The sequence below is a fragment of the Lissotriton helveticus genome, chromosome 1_1, assembly GCF_964261635.1.
Source record: "Lissotriton helveticus chromosome 1_1, aLisHel1.1, whole genome shotgun sequence".
Classification (NCBI taxonomy): Eukaryota; Metazoa; Chordata; class Amphibia; order Caudata; family Salamandridae; genus Lissotriton; species Lissotriton helveticus.
In genome coordinates, this window is record NC_136057.1 from 621,503,789 (window position 1) to 621,529,978 (window position 26,190).

The following is a 26,190-nucleotide window of genomic DNA, read 5'->3' on the forward strand; positions in this document are numbered from 1 at the left end:
CTCGTCGAAATAGACACCTGGCCTTGCACTTTGTATATTAACCTCTCCTGGGAGGCCATGTATAACAATTCAAGCAACCATTTGTCACAGAACTAGTTCTGCAGTGTCTAAAGACAGATGTTTTGCCACCACCAGCACAGTAGCGCGCCTCTGCACCATTGTAGAAACATTCCATCTAGGCATGAAAATTCATGTATTTTCACTAAAGGCGCCTTTGCCATGGAAGGCTGATTGTGTGTTTATCTGTATAGTTCAGGAAGGGTTCTTTATACAGTAATCCATAGAGTCAGACCATGGTTGTGTGGATTCCACAATCCAATTTAGGGAATGTTCAAGACCTAACTGGTTACTTTACATAAATTGTTGGAGTGTAATTGTGCTTGCAAAATAAATTATGATTGCAATAGAATCAGACCGACTGAGAAGTTGTGTATCACGAAAGCACCAAAGTTTTTGTCTGTTGGCAGGCACATTTAGTTAGGAAAACAAATTCTTGGATGGTTACTTTGGTTTTGCTCTCAATTGTAAGAAGTGCTGGCAATACAGATGTCCTTGCGGAAGGCCACTGCAGAGGAAGGGAATGATTAATGGAAGTCCTCATCCTACCCACTTCTGCACTTAGTCCTGGGTTCTAGTAGTACTTTTGCAGGCTCTAGGTAATGTGAATGGGAGGCATGGTAGTATTTGCACCTTTTCTTGGAGATGCACAAGATAGATCTATAAAGGTACTAGTATGTGAGCAATGGGGGACAAAAGGGCAAATCTGGTTTGCACAGGGAGCCTATGCACTCCTCACAGGCAAGATGAGTCTGGTTGTCATTCTCTCAGGTCAAAGATAAATTTGCCTTTGATCTTAGGAACGTTTCTTCAGTGTTTTAATGTGGCGTGCCAGTATAGTCATCCCAGGGAAAAAAGTGATGGATGGAATGCTTGAATACATCTTAGAGTGTTGGCATTTTTGGGTGGAATAAGATGATAGATCACTAGAAGACTAACAAACATGACGTGGTTTCAGAGATTGTGCAAGGCAGGGAAGTTTCTTTTGGTAAAATGGAGAACTTTCTACTTCTACCTGAGACATGAAACTGGTTTGCATCCCACATGACTTCCCGGTTTTTGACAGTTGCTTTGATAAAGGTAATCTGACCTGTTTCTCTTCAACTTCTGGGGCATAGCAACGTGTACTAGAGTATGCATTCCGACCGGAATGATAAAAAATGTAGGCACATAGGCTGAGACATGAAAATGCGGTGTACGCCATTGTGTGCTGTATCAAGCGCTTCCTTTAATGCTGATTTGAACAATCTTTTTAGTTCTGTGGTATTGGTGGATGCCTGACATGCATTTGCACAGGATGATGTGGAACTGTTTGCCCGACTGTAGTTTGGTTAGAACTACATGTCAAAGATTTTATAGTTCCATGGAAGAATAAAGCTGCAGTTAATGCCTTCGACTGGGTTAGAAATCTCTTGCCTGCAGCACCCATTGGTAAATGTTACCGCATTTGTAGCTTGTGCCTATTTGTTTTTGGAATTGTCAGAATTCTACAACTTACTAGATTCTGAAGGTGAAACTACCATCTTAGTTGGTTTCTGCTGTTTCTCAATGAGTAACGTCTGTGGGTTTTGATATATGTTGGCAATGAAGGACCTCCTTTGTTGTGCTTTCCATGTGAAGGTGGCTAGAAAGATATAATAACTCAATATTGAGTTCATTATCTTGACAATAGCCTTTTTTTTAATATATAATCAGTTGTTTTCACAGCAGAGTTTGAATTATTGAAAAATGTGTTTACACTGTGAGACTTGACATTGGTTTTGAACAACTGTATGGTTGATGTCCCTGCTACCGCAGAACTTTGTCTAAGGTAGCAAATGTCACTTTTTAAAATATTTTTTAAATATTGAAACTAACCCGGAAATTGTGAATGAAAGAAAAAGATGTCTTTGCTTCTAAATTCTCGATTGTGATTGGTTGGTGCTCTTCTGTGTGTTGTAGTGACTCAAAAACAGCCCAAGCAGCTACCGAAACACAACCATGCAGTACACCGTTGTGAGTATTCATTATTAAAAGCAGGCTAGGAAATTTTACTTTTCTAATTTCCACCTGACAACTAATTGTTGCAGTTGTTCTCTTTTAAAGCATTGCACTGGCAAATTTACAAATATGGAATCAAGTGCATTTTGGCAAATATAATTGCAAGTGCTTGTGGTTCCGTTCTGTGTTGGGTTTTACGGGATTATTAAAAAAACATAATCTTTTCTCACTGGAGAGGACATTTCTGATGCTGGCCAGCAAGTCACCTAGATGTTGAACATTTTGAGTGTGATTGTTTATAATGCCCATAAAAGCTCCTTTACACAAGCAGGCCCATTATCCATTAGATCACTAGGTAATTACTACATCAGGCTAAACCCCTTAATATCTTAATTTATTGTTTTGTACCTTGACTTCCTTCATTGTTTATCCCTTAGGTCCTCAGAGTTTGAACTCCTGTTTCTAAAATGGCTAATAAGGCACATTTTGTTTTGCAATCCTTCCCTTGTTCCATTCCATTCCTTAGTCATGTCGAAATTCAGTATTGTGGCGGATCCCTCCTTGGATTTACCCAGCAAGGTCTGCAGTTCTCTATACCCGGATTTGGCACCTAGTGATATCCCATGTTGTATGCAGTTTGAATTCCAAGAGTTCCTTAACACAGTCATAGTATATCAACAGATCAGCCGCGGCCCGTGGAGGGAGTTACGGTGGGGCAGGGAGGGGGAGGGGCAGGGTGGAGGGTGCTAAAAACCGGCATATGGATAATTGCAGGTAAGTAAACAATTTAATTAATGAAACGAATTTCGTAGCGCGCACTGCATTGCAAAATGCGATGCAGTGCACACTACGAAATTCGTTTTATGAATTAGATTGTTTACTTACCTGCAATTATCCATATGCCGGTTTTTAGCACCCTCCACCCTGCCCCTCCCCCTCCCCGCCTCCCTGCCCCACCGTAACTCCCTCCACGGGCCGCGGCTGCAACAGATGTTTATTAACTTGAAGGTGGTTCATGCAAGTTCATTAGTTATTGGTTCTTAAGCTTTGTTCATTGGGAAATTTATCTTTGTTACTTATGAGACTGATTTTCCTTGTACACATCAGCCAACGTTGGCGGCAAGAGAGTTCTAAAGAGGCTTCACAAAGCTGTATCCCTTTCATAAATGCTACACTTCACCTATAAATGATTTGCTTCCCAACTTGTGGTTTATTAGATGAAACTTTACTGGCTTCATGTAGTTGTCACAATTCTCATTGTCTTACAGACTAACCAATTGGTCCTTTTGTAAAAGCTTGAGACCACTCATGCCAGTTGACTCAATCATTGGTATGTGACCATTCTTGCACACTGACCAATTTAACCACTTTCATTCATTTCTGAAGACTTTGGTGGTGTTTTTTGGTGTTTTAGCCAGATCCTGATCTCCTGCAGGTATTCCTTTTTTCTGTCTCTTTTGCCTTTCTTTGGCAGGTTTGTAATCTCTTCTTGTCCCCCCCCCCCTCGCTCCCCAATTGAGACAAAAAAATATGGAATGCATTTCACTGCTGTCACCAGACCAATCTCCACATCACATTAGACTGTTCCTAAACTGTCTTTGGGATCTCAGATATGGTCTCTTAAGTTATCATGGATCCAGATTTTATTCTTTACGGAAAAGTTAAGAAATTCTCTGAAGGCTTCTCAATTTGTTATTATAGTAACCTTCCGCTTTTAGGCTCCATCCACCAGGGTGCTGCACATAGGCTAATTTCTGATCTGCTTCTTACTCCCACATCCTCTGGAGGCATAGGTGACTTTGATCAAAGAGAAAGGAAGGAGAGGAAAGACAGGAAGCTGTTTTTGCTCCAGGCCTAGCTTTGTTGTTTTCTCTGTTAATTTGATAACTGAGAGAGCAAGACATTTCTTATAGTTGTTACTACCTGTGTGTACTTCATACAAGTCAGACTTCATGTGCAAGACCTTGACGTTGATGAAGATTTACCCAACCTTTCTGATATTTTCCCCTGCATGCTGCACTCTGGTCCAGATAAGCCACACATAACCACTGAACCAAAGGTTATATATTTGAGAGTCTAGGTAATCTGGCCTTCCTTCCTGTTTCCTTGTCTGCATGTGTTTCAGCAGTGGAGAGCCAAAAGCAATAGAGTGAAAATGTTGGGGGGGGGGGCTGAATAAAATGTAAGATATGGAGGCAAGGCACATTGCTATATAAGGAGATTGAGAATAATAGAACTTACCCTTCCTTACACCTTTTCGGTGTAGCTCTCCTTTTTATAAGACTCCCAAAGGTTCAATTGCACACACATTATGCACTTACCTTACATGGGGGTGTGTGACTAATAAATACCATTATTCATTCATTCATTAATGCATCCCAGAAGTCAAAATTACTGCACCTCCGTGTTTCTGTACTCATGGTCCTTTGCATGCTTTCACACAGCAGGTGACTTGTATACAGCAATGGCAGCACAGCAGCTCTTAATTGCCAGCCTATTCTTGCTTTCATGCCCATGATAACATTTACTCCCTCTGCCCGTCCTTTGACACTCCTACTTGATATTGGTATGCCTGTGTCTGCCTCATGATGCAGGTGATGTAGGCAGCTCAACATAAGATCTGACAGTCTTAATGGAAAGGCGTTAGGAACCCAACATGGGCAATGCCGCAAGTAATCCTGCAGTCAGACCCTCAACTAAGGTGTTGTAGTCTGGGAACCATAAATTCGCAGTCTGGGCTTTCTTAAATTACTTCTCACTTCATATAAATTATTTCACCTCACTGTTGCAATTCCTTGAATTCATGTTTGTGTTCAAATTTTTACTTGATTTGTCTCTTATATGCACACATTTTTCATCATTAAGTATGAAATTATTTTTAAGATCTGAATCAATCTTCATCAGGTGGTAAACAAATTCATGCAACATTTTAACAGAACAATCAGTTAAAGATAAGACATGAGTACCACAAGGTACAAAGCAAGCACATTTCCACTCAAGTTACTGATAAGAGTGACATTGAATCTAACATTTCATCCCCCTCTTAAAAAAAACATGGCTGTACACAGTAATGTACATTAAAAGTGTCACCTGGTTATCAAATGTTTCATTACTGGTCTAAAATCCTCAAATACTATTATCTTCACTTCTGGTCACATTGAATGGAGTGGGTGTAATTAATCACAATATAGTAATTGTTCCTCTGAGCTGCATTTTTACTGCATCGGCGATGTATCTATTTTTTATTTTAATGTGACTTCTTTATAGGCTGCATTATCAGGAACTCAAACTTCTCATCTGTGATTGCATTACTGTATATTACCAAATAGTAAACTATTGATATACTCTCTCCCCCAAACCACCCCGCCCCCTTCAAGTACATTAGATATTTTAGATGGTCTTTTAATGACAATTTCTCCTGTGGTAATCATCTTACCCGGAGTCTGATGTATGATGGGAATAATTTCCCTGAAATATCATTATGATTTGCTCCAAATTACCCACAGAGAAGTCTGATTGATAAGAAACCGCGTTCCTCTGTTGCTCATAAAACCGGTCATGTGTTAGAGTACTGCGATCGGCAGTCTTGCACATGGTAGCTCACTGCTATTTGATGTGACTCAAACACATGTATAAATCTGTGTTACGATGTTACTCCTTGATGGTCTTACAGATGTATGGACCCTCAGTTGGAGAACTGAAAATGTTGCATTACTCTGTTCCTTCTCTATTTGTACCTCTTGTAAACACCCAACTCTGAGACTTCTGGAATCATTGACATCATTTTTTGGTCATTAACCATGATCATCTGGGAGCAGCTGAACCTTCAGTTTGATAATATAAAGAGTATATATTTAAATCATACAAATAATATCTGCTACTTGTTTTGCCTGATATGTCTCTCACTTATTTCGGCCTCCTCACTGGTGGATATACTCTGAACGACAGTCGATTAGACAACTTTTAGGATTGGGTCTGTATTATGTCAATCTGAGCATTCATTTGCTCCAGAATCAGTGACATTATCTGTGGGTCACAAACCATTTTCATCTTGAAATGGCTAAACCTGCGGTTTGTAAATGTGTAAAATGTGCTTTATACAATGCAATCCAAATGCAGCTTTGAATTCCATCAATGTATTATGTCTGATATCTCATATAATCCTAATGCCTATTTGAAAATAATGAGTGTGGTTAGGACCAGTTATATCTCTAAGGAAGGCAAGCTATATAGTTAAACAGGTTCAGGTAGGAGTGTACATGCATCCAAGTGCTGCTGAAAGCACACGCTGTTTCTCGGCCTTACATCATATTTGAAAAAGGATCGATGTGCCTGGTGACAGAAAATGAGAACGTGTAGCGCTAAGGCTGTTTATAAATGGAGCTATGGGCAATTTTGTCATTTATGCCCCTTGGGTAGAATGAATCGAGGTTTTAGGTCTCGCGACCTATCGATGCGCGCATGCGCATCGAGCGGAGCGAGAATTCAAGCGGCGAAAACATCATGAAACCACCAGTTTTTTGCTGGCGTTTTCATGGCGTTTTCATGCAGTTCATGTGAACCACGTGTTCAAACATGAACGCGCATCAGCCTCCCTCCATTTGCCGCACAGCACATCAAAGGGCTTCGCCCAGCGTGCGCTCTGCGGCTTCTCCTCCCCTAATTAGTCATTTTCGCCGCTCCCCTGCCCGCCGTCTCGCATTTCTCCTCCCCCCTCCCCTTCTCTGCCTTCCTTACCCGGCGCACGCATTTTTTTTTTTACAAGCATTTCTCCTCCCTCCTCCCCCTCTACAAGACATGCACGTCACAGAGAAATACGTGCATGCAGAAGAGCACACTTTTAGCTCATTGGCAACATTTTTCATCCGCCCGCTTGCACTTGTTGTGTTTCTCTTTCATCAGGCCATGCACTTTGGGACCTTTAACAATATCTACGCAGCCTGCGGCCAGCTGACGTTCACTACTGAACTCTCGGAATTTTGAACCAACGAATCAATGAGCAGTCAGTAGCTCTCGCACCAAGACTAAACCACTTTATGAACATAATTTTTTATAAATTAAAATCGCTAAACGCCGGCAGCCCATTTCCACACTCTGCCGTCTCATGCCTGAGAGCACTGCTTGGCTTTGCCCAGTCATCCTTCCCACCCCCTCACAGCACAGCGCAGTCTACAAGCACCCGAGATTCGCCATTCGAGCGCAGCGCCCCACCCACCAAGACGCATGTTTACATTTAACGAATACCCCAACCAGTGAAGTGTCACGGCTCAACACGGGCGGCATTGCGATACGTGCAGTTACACCAAGAAGCAAAACAAGCATTGGCATAGCCAATAGGTCTCGCTTGTGGGACCTTAAAAGTATTTAGTTACACGGATATTGTGCTGCAAAACAAAATAATTATAAGGTCCCACAAGCGAGACCTATTGGCTATGCCAGTGCTTGTTTTTGTTGTTTTGTTTTTCAGAACAATTACCTCTGTAAAAATGTTTTGATTTGGTTACCTCCCACTTCCTCTCCTAGTAGAGCAAAAGGATGTATGAATCTATAGCCCCAAACTGAGCACAGTTGAACAGGGCACCAAGTCTCACCACTGGTGGAGGCACACATCGTGAGCATGCAGGCTCTTTCCCACATGCACACTGTGGGCTCTTTTCTCTGTATGCTATGTCCTACATTTTCCAGCTAGACTGCACGTTTTCTATAATCTGGCGTGCTAGAGAATTCACAGTTGACTTTAGATAATGCTGCCCATAGAAATGACCAATTTTTTACTTATTGAACCTTCCTGCATATGCGCTTTAAAACTATTTGGAGTTGTTCATTATCCTTTGAAAGGAAAATTACCTGTTTTGGATGTATTCTAATTTCCAACTGTTCTACATCTTGCTGTTACAGGTAGAGATGCATACCGTTATAAGAACATAACTCTGAATGAAAATTGACTTTATTATTTAGTGTTGTTTCTTTGTGTAGTACTCTATCTCAACTCTAAACCCTTATGAGCTCTTCAAGTAACCCTGGACAGATTGAATGCTTTTCCCCACATGGAGTCAAAACCTAAACCTAAATGAGAGTGTTTGCCATTTAGTGAGAAGTGCAGTAGTACCTGAAAGTTGATTATCAGAAACCACCAATTAGCAAGTGGTTGGGCCAGGACCTGCAGAAAAAGCCTCAGAAGAAATGGCTAATTAGCCCTCTCCACAAAACACATCTGTTGTGCACCACTTATTCCTTGTTTGGATGAGTATGATGGACAAGGAACAGTAGATTGATATGCGGTCCAGACGATTACTAGTATAAGACTTCTGTACGCATGCCTTCATCACCTTTTACGTTTTATTATTATACCACCCATGCCTTGGGTATGCCCAGACTTGGGACCCATGCCCAATGTGCCGTAGGGCTTGGGCTACCCTTCTCTATGGTCCAAGAATTCTGAAGCAGGTCTAGGGTTGCTTTTGTTATCTAGAGGGTGGCCTTCACTGAATTTTCCGTTGGAGTGTTCCTGTTGGGATAGGACCAAGTCTATATTTGCATGTGTCTGGCTCTTGTCTAGAGTCCTCTTGTGGGCACATATCTGTGGACTGGAGTGCAGCCTGAGCAATTGCTAGTGACAGACCTTTGCAAGCATTCCACCAATAATATTTTGTGTTTTACCATCTACAGCAAAGACCAGAAATTTGCCAGCATACTGTATTGTGAAATTTAAATTTTTCTGCTTCCCTCAAGGCTTTTGGCAGTTTATTTCTCTGTTGGCCAAACATAATCTCTGCTCATGAAAGAGATGAGGAAGTTGCATAGACAACGGGTTTGGAATCAACCCTGGGGACAATCTCAGGCCAAGACTCACCATATCGTCACGAAACACAACCATCGCAACAGATTTTGAAAGTTCACATGGGTTCCTATGTGACATCTGTTGGTGATCTCACCAACTCATTGTTTCCGATCGCCTATATTTTTAAAAGGAAAATATACACTTGTATTTAGAGTATATCTGAGTTATTTTGTTGTCAGTTAATGGGTATCCAGCTTTATCAACAGACAGCACAATATCTCCAACTTGGGCTAGTGCTGGCCAAGAGAAGGATAGCGATTCACTGTATGAGTTTCCAACCCCCCAGGGTGGTAGCCTGGGCCAAAGACTTGAGGGAAGGGGCGACTGCGGAATGAATCCACATGAAGAGGGGTCAGGAGGGATGAAAAGTTGGAAGGTGACGCTAGGGCCTGGTATGTTTTGACATTGGGGATCCCTCTAGAGGAGGCTGCTGAAACGCAGAGTCAGAGGAAACACACGTAGACCAAGCTGACGATGAAACTGAGGTACAGCAATCGGATACACTAGTACTGTAGTGTTGAGTACAGAGTAATCACTCTGATATTAACGGTGGTCAGATGAAGTGACATATGGCATGATCAGAGACTTTGTATGTATGTGACCAGGGAGGGAAGATGAGAGGGTTTGTTTACAGAGTAATGTTTATATGATTTGTCTACTGGGAAATCTCAATCCGTTTAATGCTTTGTAAAAAGTATTGGTGCAGATATCTACTTTTAGTGTATTCTTTAGCCCAGGAGTAATTGTTTCCTTCATGAATAACTTTCCGCTACCGTTTTTGCTGAATGTAAAAAATGTTGAGACCACATTGTACTGTGACTTTCCAAGATTGTACTGAGCTGGAATATTGATGTATCTGTACTGATTTTCTGATGCCGAAGTTTTCAACGCGCAATAAATAAAAAAAAGAAATTAAAAAAAGAAAGCACACTAGTGTGGCCAAAGTACGATGTAAGGCAGATAAATAAATGGAGCAGAAGACTATCACAACTTTGCCTCGCATCTTTCCTGGCCAGAAGATTAGACTCTGCTTTTCTCTTGCCTAGATACCAATTCTGGGCCCTCAATCAAAATTACTTGCTTTGGATGGATCCTTCCTCCCAGAAAAATTGAAGAATGACCGTTGTCCTTCTTTTCTCCCTTCTTAACCCAGCTTTTCTTGTCTTCTCTCTGACCGAGACCGTTGTTTTGGCTCTTGCATAGTGAAGATTTTCATTAGCCTCATTGAGACACACCGAATGGGTACCACATGGTCATGGTTGGCACTAGTGCAAGGTGCCCTCACGCACAATTCCTCTCCGCTACAGGTAGTACCAATGCCCTCTTCTTTGCACACAGAAAACAGACGCAGAATAAGCATTAGTAGTTTAAGCTGCACTGATGCACCCCCTTTGGCCAAGTCGGGACAAGGGCAGGTCGAATTTCAGTTTTATGGTCTTCTACCTGAATTTATTTGTGGATCAATGGCCTTTCCCTATACAGCAGGCATGTGCTGCTGCTGAATGGGTCACAGAGGTGATTCAGTGCAGGCACCATACCTGTTTTGGCAGGAGTCAGGCAAGCAACATGGGACATAGTATGTCTACACACCAGAATGAGGCTATGCCCATTTCCTAGCGAAAAAAACACTGAAAGTACATGTTTTGCGTCTTCCCTGTAATCACAATAATCACCCTGGCACCAGCAGAAATAAAATTGCATGCCCTATGAGCACAGCAGAATGCACAAGTGTAATATATTGTTTAATACTCTTCTGAGGAATGACTACTCTTCTTGAAATAAAATGACAACACTTTGAGTTTTGGCATGTAGTGGTGCATTAGCACCACCATGGGCAAATACAATGCACTGGCAAGTACAATGCTTTTTTTTGCAACATATTTCCTTGCATTTTGGTGCCAAGCCAAGGGCTCTAGTTTATTTGCTAGAATAAAGTGGCGTCTTAGCTATACTGCCTCAAGTACTGTACTTATACCTCCAACAATTAGTGTTGTTGCGGGGATTCTGCTCTTGCACAGAACTACGAACAGGAAACCAGGACCTCAGTGAATTGTGGTGTACTAAAAAACTCCCCTCAGTACCCAGAACGTCTATTCGACTAGCATCAGTGTCTCATTTGTTCTCCATACTGCAGTGAAGCTACCAATGATTAAACAACCCAGAACAAGCGACTTAGGGTACTCAGGAATGGTGGGAATCAAGAACACTCTTTTGTTGTTTTTATTCTCATACCAGTCCACAACATGAGTAATCGGACACGGAAAAGTTTAAAATGTTTATTTTTAACTACGTGCTCTAAGATGCAGTATTTTGGCTAACATAAGCAAGCAAATGATTAGAAATAAAACAATTAGCATGGTTACAGATCTATAAAACACAAAGGGAGAAATCATGTTACAATGATAGTGGAAACAGGTCGTATAGCACTTTGTGAATCACCCTCCCCTGGCTAGGAGCTAGGTTGTATAATAATAGAAGGTCTCTTATGCGTAAACTGGAAACCCTATACCTCCAAGATCAGCGGAGGTGAATCGCATCACAGGATCAGCAATGCTCTCTGTCTGGAAAGGTTTTTTCTCCAAGTGCCCGAATCGTGCATGCAGTGCAATATTAAAGGCACTTGAATTTCAGTTAGCTGCAGCTGTGTACATGTTGTGTCTAGAGCGTGGGCCGATGAAACTGAATCAATAGCATACATTGTTATTATGACCTTGGAGACTTCTGCACACAGTGTACAGACTAAGGTTGCGGTGTAAGGCTGGGGATGTGAAAAACAGACCGTTCTCATGCGAAGAAAAGCAAACAGTTTAACTTACAACAACTGTTACATGTAGTGTTGTGTGCAAAAGTGGCAAAGTGGCAAAATGGCGTTTCAATTTCTAATACGCTTATGCTAACATAGCAATGTGTGCAAGGAGAACCCTGTCTTCACTACATCCTCCCCTGATCGGACCACGAACAAAAGGGGAAGCAATTTAGGAACGCAGAGTTCAAGTTCGAATGAGACAGAACCAAGTTCATATCTCGATAAACCGGATAATTTGGAAGTGATTATGTTCGAAGTTATGAAGTAAAACATTTTTTTTTAAAGTCCAGAACGGGGCGGTATACTGCCCATAACGGAGGAAAAAGAAAGCAGTACAACATTTTTTGAGTACAGTACGCCTGGGAGACGGACAATCCATCAGAGTATAGGCACAGTATGTTGCTACATCCTCCAAGAGGAAGTCATTGTTGTCATCAGTAAAGAATTCAGCCATCCAATTCAGTAAAGTGAACGAACATACATGTTCTTCGATAGCTGGAGCCTCTACCACCATCAAAGGACAACTTGCGTGTTCTTCGAGGTAACTTTGTGCCAGGAAGTCATGTGCCACTGCACATATGTTCCAATTTCCTAGAACTCCATGCGCATTCGTGCAGGCCATAATCCCGATACAGAACAGTCCAACTCATGAGCCACTAAGTGACTCATCAGTCGATTATTATCCGGGGCAGGAGACACCGTATCGAAGAGACCCAAATCCGGAGCCCATTCAAAACAATCCAGGCAATGGAAAACGGGTTGCAAGCAAGTTATGTATGAAAATCGGAAGGATAATCCATAGGCTACACTCAAAGCGACCAGAGGTAGTGTTCCATAGTATTGAAGAATCCGGTTGCAAAGCTGGAACAGCCGGGGTAGGCTGTCTTGTGTCACAGATTGTGCAGCAGCACACCGGCAGCCAAGGCGAGAATTAATGGTAACCCACCGAAGATGCTAGAAAAAATAGAATGAAAAATTTCCGGTATCACACCAAATATTGTTTGAAACAAGGTCACAAGTCCGGAGCCCACAACTTTGAAGAACAAGCCAGTTGTTGACGAGGCATTGAATATTGTGTGAATCAGAGCACCGAAATGTAGCAGTAGATAAGTATTCAAAAGCGCATGCACCTCGGTGCGGGTGTTAGCTGAGGAAAATGTTTCTCGGGAAGAAGTTAGGGCGACTTCTTTTTGGGACAGTAGAGTCCTTATTCTGCTCATCTTGTTGAACTCTGCTTTCAAGTTCGGTATGGAAGTCCAGATGGAAATGTCGAGTCTCCCATGCAGAGGCAGGAAAAACTAATTATTACAGCATACTACACGTTGGGAGACGGTTACAATGTATGGAATCCCTGCCAGCATGCCACGGCAAGCTTCATTATTTAAAAACAAATAACTACAGTTAGCTAGTAACGTAAAAGTTGGTGTTATAGCTGGCACTGGATTTCCCTTTAAAATGCAAGCTAAATTCGGGGCTTGGGTGTTGCACCCGCCGTGCAATTGTATATTTTTGCATACTAATGAGTGATCAGGTGTAGAAGTGCACTCCTCACCCTTCAATTAAACTTCTTTACCCTCTCGCAGGCACCTGTATGTGAATGGTAGAGACCAAACTTCATGGAGAAAGGCGCTGCCCAATGGTTCATATCTGCTAAGGGCATAGTGTTTCATACATGAACTGAATTTAAACAAGGGGAAGGGCAGTGTTATTAACCCATGAATGAGCCATACAGCAGAATAAGATTTGGCAACAAAAATGGTAAAGGTTCCAACTTTTCAATATGTAAAAGTGAATATGTTGCGTCCCTCATGGACATGAACTGTTTTTCAGTCAGATTAAACGGTAAAAACAGAGATGAGGTATTCATGTAGTCCCAAGGCACCTTCCCGGATTTTAAGGTTTGCAAAGTCAAAGCAAACTGCATTATAGAACGCAATTGATTTTGACCATGGTACAAAACAGACGCTTCATCCCGTACAATATCCACAACAAATGAAACAATATTATCCAAGGTATAAATTCTGGAAGAAAGAGTATTAATGCGATTATCAACGACAGCAAGCAATTTTTCTAAATTAGCTTGATCAGTAGCCCTTAATCTAGAAGCATCTTCAATTTGAGACAACTTTCAAACTTTGTTGTAAATAGCATATACCCATCTTCTGGACCTGCCTCCTACAGGGCCTTTAACAAAGTCATTCAAATTAACATCGTCCGTCAATTGGGACAAATGAAGTTTAACTGACGCTAAGGTGGAATGTTTAAGCCAGTTTTGACATAATTTGCCTACTGAATATGTAGTAACAGAATGGGAGTTTTCAAAACGGGGGTCCACCCTAACCTGTGTGTATAGCCTGGTGCCAAACCCAGACAACGATGTTGGCATGAATCCGAACTTTTTTGCCATAATAACCAACCTTGGGGATCCAAGCTGAAAATATTGAACGAAGAATTAGCAACTAGGGACTGTAATTTATCGAGGTACATATCTGTGTGATTCTCCCATGTAGAATAAGCTCCCAGATCAGGAATGGTAGGAGCATTCATCTTTTTAGAAGTAGCCAATCCAAAGCAAGTAGTTTGTGAAATAGTAGAATTCAAAAACATGTGGTTAGTGATGAGGCACGTACGATGTAAAGCTTCTGTGCCCTGCACCTGCCAGCTTTTAGAACCCCAAACAGATTTAAGATCAATTGTAGCTTTCCACAGCTCATAACCCCGTATAACTAGTTCATCCGTGAAGGATTTTGCAGGATTTAGTGTTTGTGTGCCTTACTTTGGAACTCGACTTAGAAGCTATTTTGAAAGAAAAGGCTTCAGGATTGGATCGACTAAAATCAATAAAATATGTAAATCTTTTCAATAGAGTTTTCGAACTACCTTCAATGGGAGCTGGGCAGTGTTCCCATTGTGTATAATTAACTTTATTTCCCAATGTATTTGCTCCATGCAGGAAATGATTGCCATAGTGCTGGTAACAAAATAACTCTGCATAATTTGAGGACTCCAAGTACAAATCTTCAGCAACAAATGCAGCAAAATATTTCAAATCAGAAAAAAGAGCCTCAGCGGCTTGTACATCCCAATAGCGAAACGCGCATTTCATCCGAAGTGTACAAGTGTGACTTGTAAGCAATAGGGACTGTGTCTCCTTCATTAAACGTCAAGTGCGTGAAACCCACTGCGCCTGGCACAATTCTGATTACCAGGTTTGTGTGGTTGTCACGTGTCAGTAAGTATTTAGATTCAAGAAGGTCAGACTGCAGAGATTGCAGTATAGCTGAATGTTCAGGAAGCCAGCAAGATTGGGTAAAAGTAGGTTGTATCAAAACATATAGTGGCTTGATACACTGGGCATAATCGGGAATGTAAGTATGCCCGAAATTAAAAAAAAAAACAGTAAAGATTGTAGTTTTTCAGAGTTATTGGAGCGTGCAGATGTGCGCATTTCTCCCGGAAGTGAATTGCTCAACCTCGATCTTCATTGTTGAGCTCATAGCCCAGGAACAACACTGTGTACTCTGCAATGTGTGATTTTGCAAAGTTAAATTTGTAACTGAAGTCCGCAAACATGACAATGATGCGGTCAACACGACACAGATGCGGCCATAATTCGTCATCTGTGAGATAAATATCATCAACATACGAGTACGCATCAGGGTCGATGCTCTCTAAAAGAGAATACCTGCGGCAAAGACGCCTGGGCTGTTATTATAGCCCCAGGCTATTCTTTTGAACTGTTTCTGTTTGCCACCAGAAGTAAAAGCTGTCAGTTGACTACTAATAGAGCACAGGTTATGACTAAAAAAGCCATTGGAAATGTCAAGTGTGGTCTTAAACCTTTTTCTCACGAGACTATCAACCAGGGCAGAACTGTGGGTATTCTGTACCGTGCATGTCTGACAATGCGAGTTCAAATGCCGATAATCCAAAACTAGGCGGTATGATCCATCAGGTTTGGTTACATTGAAAAGAGGATTATTCATGGGTGACACACATGTCTCAATTTCACCTTGATATTCTAATTGTTCAAGGATTTCTGCAACAGGAGCTTTTGCTTCTCACTGGGGATATTGGAGTTGTGGCTGTGGCATTGATCGCAATTGAATCTCATCTCTGGGCGAAAGTTTATCCCATCTGACTTGAGCACGGTACAAAGCCGGTGCAAGCACCTGAGCCCACTCTTCTGCAAAATTCTGCACCTGCTCCATTGGCATAGTGTATGCGAAACTAGGGAGGATTACCTCCTCCCCTCTCGAAGTGGCCAAAACGAAAGGTGGGGGCCAGCCCGCCTCCTCTAACAAAATGTCATATGTAGAGGTCATATTTTCCCCAAAAATCAATTTTATTGTTCGTTGTATATCACCTTCAATTAAAAGGACTATTTCATACAGTCTATCAGGGGGAGCCACTCTAGTGTCAGCAGTCTCTACTGTGACGAACGTGTCAGTCGCTGTCGCCTTCAGATACGGGCGCAGTTCTTGCTGCACTACTATAACCTCCGCTGCGCTGTCTAGCAGCGTTAGCTCCCATGTCAGGTTCCGAAGCGGTGTTCTCACTATCCGTGGCATACCTTGCGGTTAACGCAGAAACCTTCTTTTTCTGAAACTGTGGACGTTGATGTGGAAAGTCGTCCTGCTAGCCATTACCATCAGCCGGGCGGGGCTGCTCACGTCCTTGTGGGGCACCCCGGCCTCTGCCGCATTCTCCACCACTGGTTTGAGAGACCGATGTTTCCTGTGAAGAACGAGGAGAATGTTGATCAGGAACCTGAAACCTATCAGGAGACCTAATTCTTGCACGGTCGCGCAAATCATATGTGTGCTCAGTAGACACTTGTACCGGTCATGCAGGACACGACCCATGTTTCTGTAGCTGCTTCCCCAGTTTTTTAGTTTTCCAATTCTGTTTAGGAAAAACTGGACGATCATCTTAGCCGTCTGAGTTTGCGGTTGAGCTGCTATTTTAGCAAACGGCTTAACACCCGAACTATTGTGGCCAATGGTCTTATAAGCCTCCGCAATAATTTTCGGCACCTGTTTATCGGTGACGAGGCGCAAAGCATTAGACATCTGAAAGTTAACTGCATCTCCCTTGACGTTAGCAAGCATGAGCACAGCAACTACGTCAAACACTCCGACAAGCCTGATTCCTAACTCGACCACCGCCTCCGGACCCTGCTCATCCTGAACACGCTTGATCACGGAGGGCAGGACAGTCATAGACGGTGTGCCGAAGCACTTCGCATAGACTGCTGCAAATACTTTACCCCAGTTCTCCCGAATGGTCGCCTCAGGCACTACATTTTTCTGCAAACTAATAGTTAAAATCCTGTGTTTTTCCACAGGAGTCGTAATAGGAAATACTGCTTCCAGCTGGTCAAACTTCCCAGCAAGCCAATAAGACATATCGTCCTTATTCTTGGGCGCTTCCCAATTACTGAATTAACCATGACGGGACTAACTGTCATCCCGGCCGGTCCAACTGGTTGCGCCGCAACTCCAGGTGCCCCCACCTGGACGTTGCGAGTAACGTATTGTACTAAAGCCCTATGTACCCCAACCAAGGAGGCATAAAGTTGACAGAAGTCGTCAACTGGGACATTCAGATAATGATGTGGTGTGTACCCAGCCAAGACTGGCCAAGTGGCCCTAGGAATAGACAAGGGACCTAAACAAACTGGAGTTACGGTGTAGGGGAGGGCACCATTAAATCAAATACGATGCTGTCATGCCGAAATCAGAATCTCTTGTGTCCTATATGGAGTATAGTTCACTGGTATCACAGTGTAAGTATAGAACGTATCATCAACTGCAGGAAACATATCCCAAGAGTAGAAATGCTCAAAAGGGAATGCTGCATCGTCACTCACCACAAAGATTATCGACATATCATTGCCAGGTTCTCCAAATTGCGTCAGATGTAGCTCCGCATAGTTGCGCAGCGCTACGGCGTCATCGATCTCACCCATAAGGACACAGAGAAGAAAAAACTATCTAAAAATTGTAGCACAAAAACGGATAGTAATTCAAACTTTAAACCTTTTTAATTTTCACACTTGAATGAACCTATAAAATATCCATATACATAGGTTAATCCGTCACTTCTGTTAACTGGAAACATGAGTGAGGGTGTTGTGGACAAATATAAGCACTACTTCTAAAGTGTCTTGAATATAAGACCAAACGTTAGGTGCGCCATGTTGTGTGAATTCTGCTCATGCACAAAACTATGCACAGGAAACCAGGACCTCAGTGAATTGTGGTGTACCAAAAAACTCACCTATGTACCCAAAATCCCGATCCGACTAGCATCAGTGTCTTATTCGTTCTCCGTACTACAGCGAAGCTACCAATGATTAGCCAACCAAGAACAAGCGACTTAGGGTACTCTCCGGAATGGTGGGATTTAAGAACACTCTTTCGTTTTTATTCTCATACTAGTCCACAACATGAGTAATCAGGCGGGGAAAAGTTTAAAAATGTTCATTTTTAACTACGTGCTCTAAGATGCAGTATTTTGGCTAACATAAGCAGGCAAATGATTAGAAATAAAACTATCAGCATTGTTACAATTCCAAAAAACACAAAGGGAGAAATTGTGTTAAAATGATAGTGGAAACGGGTCATGTAGCACCTTGTGAACCACCCTCCCCTGGCTAGGAGCTAAGTTTTATAATAATAGAAGGTCTCTTAGATTTAAACGTGGAACCCCATACCTCCAAGATCAGCAGAGGTGAATCACATCATAGGATCAGCAATGCTCTCTGTGCCCGAATCATGCATGCAGTCCAATATTAAAGGCACTCGAATTTCAGTTAGCTGCAGCTGTGTGCATGTTGTGTCTAGAGTGTGGGCCGATCAAACCGAATCAACAGCATACATTGTTATTATGACCTTGAAGAGTTCTGCACACAGTGTACAGACTAAGGTTGCGGTGTAAGTCTACGGTTGCGGTGTAAGTCTAGGGATGTGAAAAACTGACCGTTCTCGTGCGAAGAAAAGCAAGCAGTTTAACTTGCAGCTACAGTTACATGTAGTGTTGTGTGCAAAAGTGTCAAAATGGTGTTTAAACTTGTAATTCTTATGCTAACATAGCAATGTGTGCAAGCAGAACCCTGTCTTAACTACAGTGTATCTGTGCTTAATTTGAGACAGTGGCTGCAGGGGGGGGGCACCTGGCATTAATTTTGGTAAAAGGACATTTGCTTTTCCTCATCAGACAGACTAAGCAAGAGAGAAAAACACACAAGGGGAAAAGGAGGAGAAAGAGAAAGCCAGGAAAGACTTTACAACGGGAGAAAACAGGGATGAAAAAGAACCCGCAAGTGTGAGATGAAGGGGTAGGGAGTGTCTGGTGGTGGATTAAAGAGGGATCAAGACAACCCATCCCTGGTATTCAGCACCTGACCTTCAATAGCGCCAGCCTCCTATTTCTGAACAAACTTTGGGCCCTGGCACTTATTCTTTTACAAACTAAGCTCTGTTTTGAGGAATCCAAATCCATCACAAGGGATAGAAAATAGTGTATTAACTCTATCCTAGTCTAGTAGCTGAATTAGTATGGTTTGCACATGGGCTATCTGGTGTCTGCATGTGTCAGTACAATAGAGAGTCCATAATCTAAATTACACCACTATGCTTGAAAAACACCTCTGCTGAAACACATATAGCTTAAAGAAGGGTGTGTTGGCTGTAGCTAACTTGTTGTCAGTTGTAGTCCTGGGGCCTCACACAAACTTAGCCACCTTCGCTTAAGAAACCGGAGAGTCCACATTCAATAACACAATCTCCAAATGTGGACACATCCATTAGTTACTTTTAGAGATCAAACAGCACTGTTTATTCCCGTTTGATTGGTAATCGGCTAGGCAAAGGTGGAAGATATACGTTTAGGAAACAAGCTAATGCTGAAAGTGTGTAGTGACCAGACATCCCACATTTACCAGGACTGTCACAGTTTTTTTGTCATTAGTAAATTTAGCTCATGTCCCAGTTTTCAGAGAAGCGTAGACTACACACTCCGAGGAAGACAATTATCATGTGTGCCAGCTCATAATTAATTAGTTTCCCTAACAGAGTTATTTACACAGATTATCCTATGTGCAAATGTTGGTGGGTATTCTATTGTAACCCTGCTTCTCTGTTTGTGGAATATGCCTGTTCATGGTTTTCAAAATCTGGTCACCTTATATAAATGTGTTCTTTCCTTTAGGAGAATAATGACTGTGGAAGCATTTTTAATCTGCATTTGAAAGTAAAATCTATATCGATAAAAACTAAGAATCAGTAGACCGTGTATTTTATATATGGAGAGTGGGTGTTTTCATACTCCTTTAATGATGTGTTCTCTGCATTTTCTTGTTGAGTGCTGTGCTATAATCTTTCTCTCTGTGAAAAATGTGTTCCTAAAACATGAATCTTTTTTATTTTAGCACCCCTGTTCTTCAGAAATCAGGCAGTCTGGATAATTTGAAAAAAGATGCACCGGATACGGTTCGTTTATCATTTTTCCATACCGTCCTTTTGTACAATAACTTTATTAAGAAGTTTTACAAATCCTTTTTCGTTTCCACTAGTGCACTTGCTAGAGATATGAGGAATACAACGTTGTTGGGACAAGTGATTGCTATGACCTAAATTCATGAAAACCAACTAACGGGTAGCATTAAGTCAGAACCTCAGAATGAGGATTGCATGGATGTGTGTGTGCTGATAGCGAAATCGTTCATGGGGCACCTTCAAGTCAGTAGTAGTGTTCCCATCAGAATTCCATCCTGTACCGCCCTACATCATTTGGGAATGTTACCAGTAGTACGCATGGGATGACCCAATGTACGATTTGGCACAGCGTTGCCTTGTAGGAGTTTGATTACCCAATGAGATTTATATGACAGGTAGGTATCAGGGTGTAACTGATAAGCAGTGCTAACTAGTGTAAAAAAACAAAATGTTTGCAAAAAGTGGTGGTTTAAAAAGGGGTAGAGGAAGGAAAATGAATTTAATAGAAACCTTCCGCTCCCACTACTTAAAAACAGTGCAGAAGGTAGTGTCAACAAATAACTACCTTGACAGTTTTCATGGTCGTGGTCGACATGTTTCTGCAGTTTTACCTTGTGCCCCGGGGTCACCTACTGCTTCGTCAGGACCTACAATGCTACTGCTTAGTTATGTGCATAAACAAAAGGGGAACCTCCCACAGACAGCCCAGTTGGACGTCTGGAGTACCGACGGAGAGAGCGGGGCTCCGTTGTACCTGAGCTAATGCCGGGTGAGGTGGGGCAACATTCTCCTTAACAGTGGGAGAATCTAAGGTGACATTTAATTTTTTCACTTACCCTTTTGTTTATGCACATAACTAAGCAGTAGCATTGTAGGGCGGTACAGGATGGAATTCTGATGGGAACACTACTACTGACTTGAAGGTGCCCCATGAACGATTTCGCTATCAGCACACACACATCCATTCAATCCTCATTCTGAGGTTCTGACTTAATGCTACCAGTTAGTTGGTTTTCATTAGTCTTGAGGGACGTAGCATTGTGGTCGTTAAACTTTCCCTCTGACCCCCCTCCAGTTAGTATTATGACCTAAATTCTTCATTTGCAATCCCTTTTTGAGTTGATTTAAATAAAGGCAATTGTAGAATGCATCCTGATATAGAAATCCTTCACGGGCCAGGTTCATATTGCATACTATGCCAGTAGGTCCTAAATATAAATTGTAAATTGATACTTGTATAGCGCACTACTCACCCGCAAGGGTCTCAAGGCGCTTGTACGAATACCGCTGTGGAACCCATCCTGGCTTTCCCTGTGAGGTGTCCACTCCTGGGCACCCCCAAGGTGGAGGCCAGGCATCCTTAGCGTTGTGGGGGCCGTTGTGGAGATTAAGCAAGCTATTGCCCAGAGTTGCAGAGTGGGACTCCATGATTGGAATAGGCACCGAGTCGAGAATTATCAGGTCCGTGGAATTTTGAGCTCAAGACCCACCGAGGTGGGGAATTGAACCCTGGTCCCGGGCTAGACCTCTGCATCAGGGTCTGCCGCTCTAACCATTGAGCCACACTTCTCCACTCCATTGAGCCACACTTCTCCACTAAATATAGTAATAGTAATGACCAGAAGATATTTATGTGATACATTATGCTCACTTTTACTATCTGTAAATCAAATGTTACTATTAAGCAATTTATCCTACTAATTGTACTGTCTTTTAAAGTATGGAAGACTGAGTCTGCCTTGCCTGGATTCATACTCATGATTTCCAGCCCTGCACATGTCAGTGAAGAGTGTTGAGTTCAGAGTCTTCTTTTGTGAGCTGATATGGATTTTGTGAATGAGCATCGATGTTCAGAAAGGTGGTATTAGGCTGAAGATGTGCACTCACTTAAACTTTTCAAGGATGTTCTCTTCTAAGAGGGAATCTACATGCGATTTTGATTGCCTTTAGGGGTTTACGTAATTCATTTAATTTGATATCACATGATTATGCAATGTTTCGGCAAAATTACAAAAAATACAAATCAGTTCTTTAGCACTATATTGAGTATGAAATGCATGCTCACATCAGTCTTTGAATGTATTTTAATATACTGCAAATCTATAGAAGTAATGTGAACAGCCACTTCAGTTCTGTTGTTCTTGTGTATTTGCTGTAAATGTTTACTGTGAATGGTGTCTAATCAAGTGAAGTGATGTGAGGCTGTATTTTGGGCATTCCAGCATAATAAGCGTAACATGAAATTACTGAAATTACACAAAGTATAGTGGTGGTAATTTAAATTTCACCCAGGCAGAGTTAATTTACACAATTCTTATGGAATAGACTGGGCCTGTCAATTCTCATATATGAAATGTTGGGTTAATAAAAGGTCCCCTCCCCGTAAGAGAGAAAACCCAAGTTGGAACCTCACAGCAAGAGAGCAGCTCTTTCAACATAATGCCATAAAAAAGCTATATTTTGATTGGTAAATGTTTTTGCTCAATAACAATTTCTACTTCTTAATACCAGACATATTAAAAATACTAGCACAGGTTGAAGGGGTAAGAAGGTCACAAATCCTTAATAACCAATTTTAATGAGCTCCCAATCTGTTTGAATTTCAGCCCTCAGCAGGGGGACACCCCTTACCCCCTTGTTTAAATAGAGAATAGAAAATGTTGTGCTAGGGCTTGAAGATTTTAATCTTTCTTCTTTGGAATAATTCCAATAAAATCACATGAGTTGGTGCAGAACGTGTTTATTAGCACATCAGAGGGAACAGCCAACACGTGTTTCACCCCTAAGCGGCCAGCAGGCCTGGGGCTTCCTCAGGGCTGTAATATTCCGTGGAAGTTAAAACTGTGTAATAAACCAGTTTGGTAGAGCGAGAGAAAGTTGAAAAAGTCGGGAATAGTGATAAGAGGACAGAAAAATGGTGACAATGAAAATGACAAGAAAAGAGAGAGAAAAGTGAAGAAAAGAAAGAGGGCGAGGAAAAGTGGGTAATGGGAGAGACGAGATGGAAAAAAGAGGGGGAGGATGCAAGAAAAAGCGGACGAAGAAAGTGTGTGATGTGTTATAGAAGTTTAGATGTGAGGGAAATGTTCAGAGTGGTTAGAGTGAAAGGGGGATGGTCAGAATAAAAGCGATATAACGTGTAGTATAAGCAAAATTAAATTGTCAAAAATATATATTTTTACAATAATATGATTAACATAGTTCAAAAGGTACGGTTGACACATTTAAGAACCATGAGTGAATAACACATTAAAAATAGCAAGTCATCCAATTATATGCAACAAAGATATGAGTCATAGTCATATACACCATACAATATAGGTTGCAACAGAAGAACGAAAGAAACCACAGGTTAAGGCAGACAGGTGATCAACAGCAAATCATAAATTAATTCACCAAAAGTCAAATCATCCATATATACATTGAATATAAATATATGGGTAGTGAGAATAATTACATGTCAGGATCGTATATTGGAATGTGGTCAAATGGGTATAATGCAAGTTTGGACAATCGTAAAAAACATTATATAAAGAAGTATTATGTAAAAAAAAAAAATATATATATATATATATATATATATATATATATATATATATATATATTAAACCATTCGTGTACATTAATGCCCATTGTTACATCAAGATGAAAATTGCAGTATAAACAATTATGTTTAAAGCACAATATAATATGTTAGAAAATAGTTACATGTTCCAGGTATCCGTTCATAGCGTAGTTCAGGTGAAATAATAATAATAATTTCCAGCGGGGCACGCCAAATGGTGGTAATAAATGGGATGGTAGATATGGATAACAAAAAGAAGGAATCAAAATGAGGAACTTGTAACCGGTACAGGGATTTAAAAAGGGCAAAGAAAAATAACTCAAAGTGCCAGAGCTAGAAGCCTTATGGACGGTCCGAAGTTTAATATGGTGATCTAAACGGGAATTATAATCATAAAGAACAGTGCAGGAAATGGTCCAGTGTAAAGCCAATAAGGGATGTAATAAAAGTTCTATTTCCCTTGAAAGTGAAAATACGCATCATGCTTGGCTTGTATACGTGCACTACAATCGTGGCGCAAGTTCCCTTATAAGTGTGTAATTTTGACATGCTTAACTTAAAACCGTGCACTGAAAACAGAAAGTATTAGTGATATTTATAATGAAACCGTGACTGTATAGTTTTTGTGCGAACGGGAAAATGCAGCTTACTAAGAAAATAAACTCTAAAATAAATGTACCGTCTATGCCAGGTAAAGAGATCCAAGCTTAAGCGGTGAGATGTTTTATTATAGTGTTACCAGAGAGATATCCTAAAAAAAACGCCACATGTGATCCCACGGGCACCTCGAGTGAGTTATTAGCCGATTGAGATGAAACTTATTTAAAGGGGCTTACCGATATTGTACAAACTCATTGGAAGTAAATAAAATGACCCTGGAAATGCTGGAGTTCTGCTTGAATAACAATGTTTTTTGTTTTAATGGCAAAATATATAGACAGAAACACGGGACCGCAATGGGAGCCAAATTTGCGCCACCATACGCGTGCATCTTTGAGTCAGGTGGAAAAATGTTGGCTATGGGTTCAAGACTATGTCGAATTTACTGCACATATAGTGATTTGGCAAAGGTACATAGACGACATCCTATGTATCTGGCAAGGAGATAACATATTGCTGCAAAGATTCCTGGACAAACTTGACACTAATCCCTGGGGGATCAAAACAACATACACATCATCCAAAGAAGAGATACATTTCCTGGATATCACTCTATATGTCAAAGACAATACATTGCATAGTAAAATCTATCGCAAGGAAACGGCTGCGAATTCTATTCTACGCGCTGATAGCTATCATCCGAAACACAACATTAGGAATATCCCGAATGGGGAATTTATGCGGATACGAAGAAACTGCAGCGAGGATGAGGTCTTCAAAGAAAAAGGGAAAGAAACGATAAATCGACTGAAACAAAGAGGCTATAATGAGTCCCTTCTTCAACAATCAATGACCACAGTTGCTCAAATGGAACGAAATCAAATGTTTATACAAAAAGAAAAAATGAGGAGTGAAACATCTATAAGATTTATCACAGACTACAATACAGGACATCAGCTAATCAGACAAACCCTTAAGAAACACTGGCATTTTCTACAGCAAACACCGACCATAACTGATTACATCAAAACATATCCGGAAATGACTTTCAGGCGAGCGCCTAACCTCAAAAGCATTCTGTGTAAATCAGAGTTTGTGGATAAAAGACATCAACCTTCTACTTTTCTAGACAGGCCGCCTGGATTTCATACATGTACAAACTGTAACATCTGCAAACTGAGCATAAACAAAACCACTATAGTGCCTATGTCACAAGGAAAAGACTTTGAGATCAAAGAATGGATTGATTGTAATAGCAAATTTTGTATTTATATTATAATTTGCCCATGCAACCTTCCATACATTGGCAGCACTATCAGGCCTCTCAGGATCCGGATACAAGAACATTACCGTAACGTACATAAACATAAATCTGGACACCCGCTCACGGAACATTTCCATGATAAACATCCGCACAAAAAAGACTTCACTTTCTTTGGATTGGAACGGATACCCCAAACAAAAAGAGGGGGTAATAGGGAACAAAGACTACGCAGACGAGAGAGTGCCCTAATTATGAAATACAAAACTATTGAACACGGTTTGAACAAAGATGCGGAAATGCATGTGTGGCTATAAAATGACTAATGTCAATGAACCTTTGTACCATATCTCTAGCCATTTATGTACTTCAATAGCAACTTAATATACCATCACTCTGTATTCTCTATGTACTGTATTCACTCTGTATTCTCTTTGTACGTCAGAAGTTATTGAATACCAACCTATGTCGTGCATATTCCCTGTTAGAAACACCAAATGACATTTATCCTTTCATTTTGATTGGACCCATCCTTACGACTATATAATTTGATGCACATATAATGTTCGCAGGACAAAT

General features: G+C 41.2%; 1 protein-coding gene across 18 annotated transcripts in view; it reads left to right on the top strand.

Moving 5' to 3' along the window:
* PPFIBP1 (PPFIB scaffold protein 1) overlaps positions 1-26,190 on the top strand; it is a 978,725-nt gene that overhangs the window by 568,081 nt on the left and 384,454 nt on the right. For all 18 annotated transcript variants that reach the window (XM_078674144.1, XM_078674143.1, XM_078674142.1 and 15 more), the window contains one exon: positions 20,119-20,179. In XM_078674144.1, the coding sequence (XP_078530270.1) occupies positions 20,119-20,179 (61 nt within the window). The remainder of the gene's footprint in view (positions 1-20,118; positions 20,180-26,190) is intronic.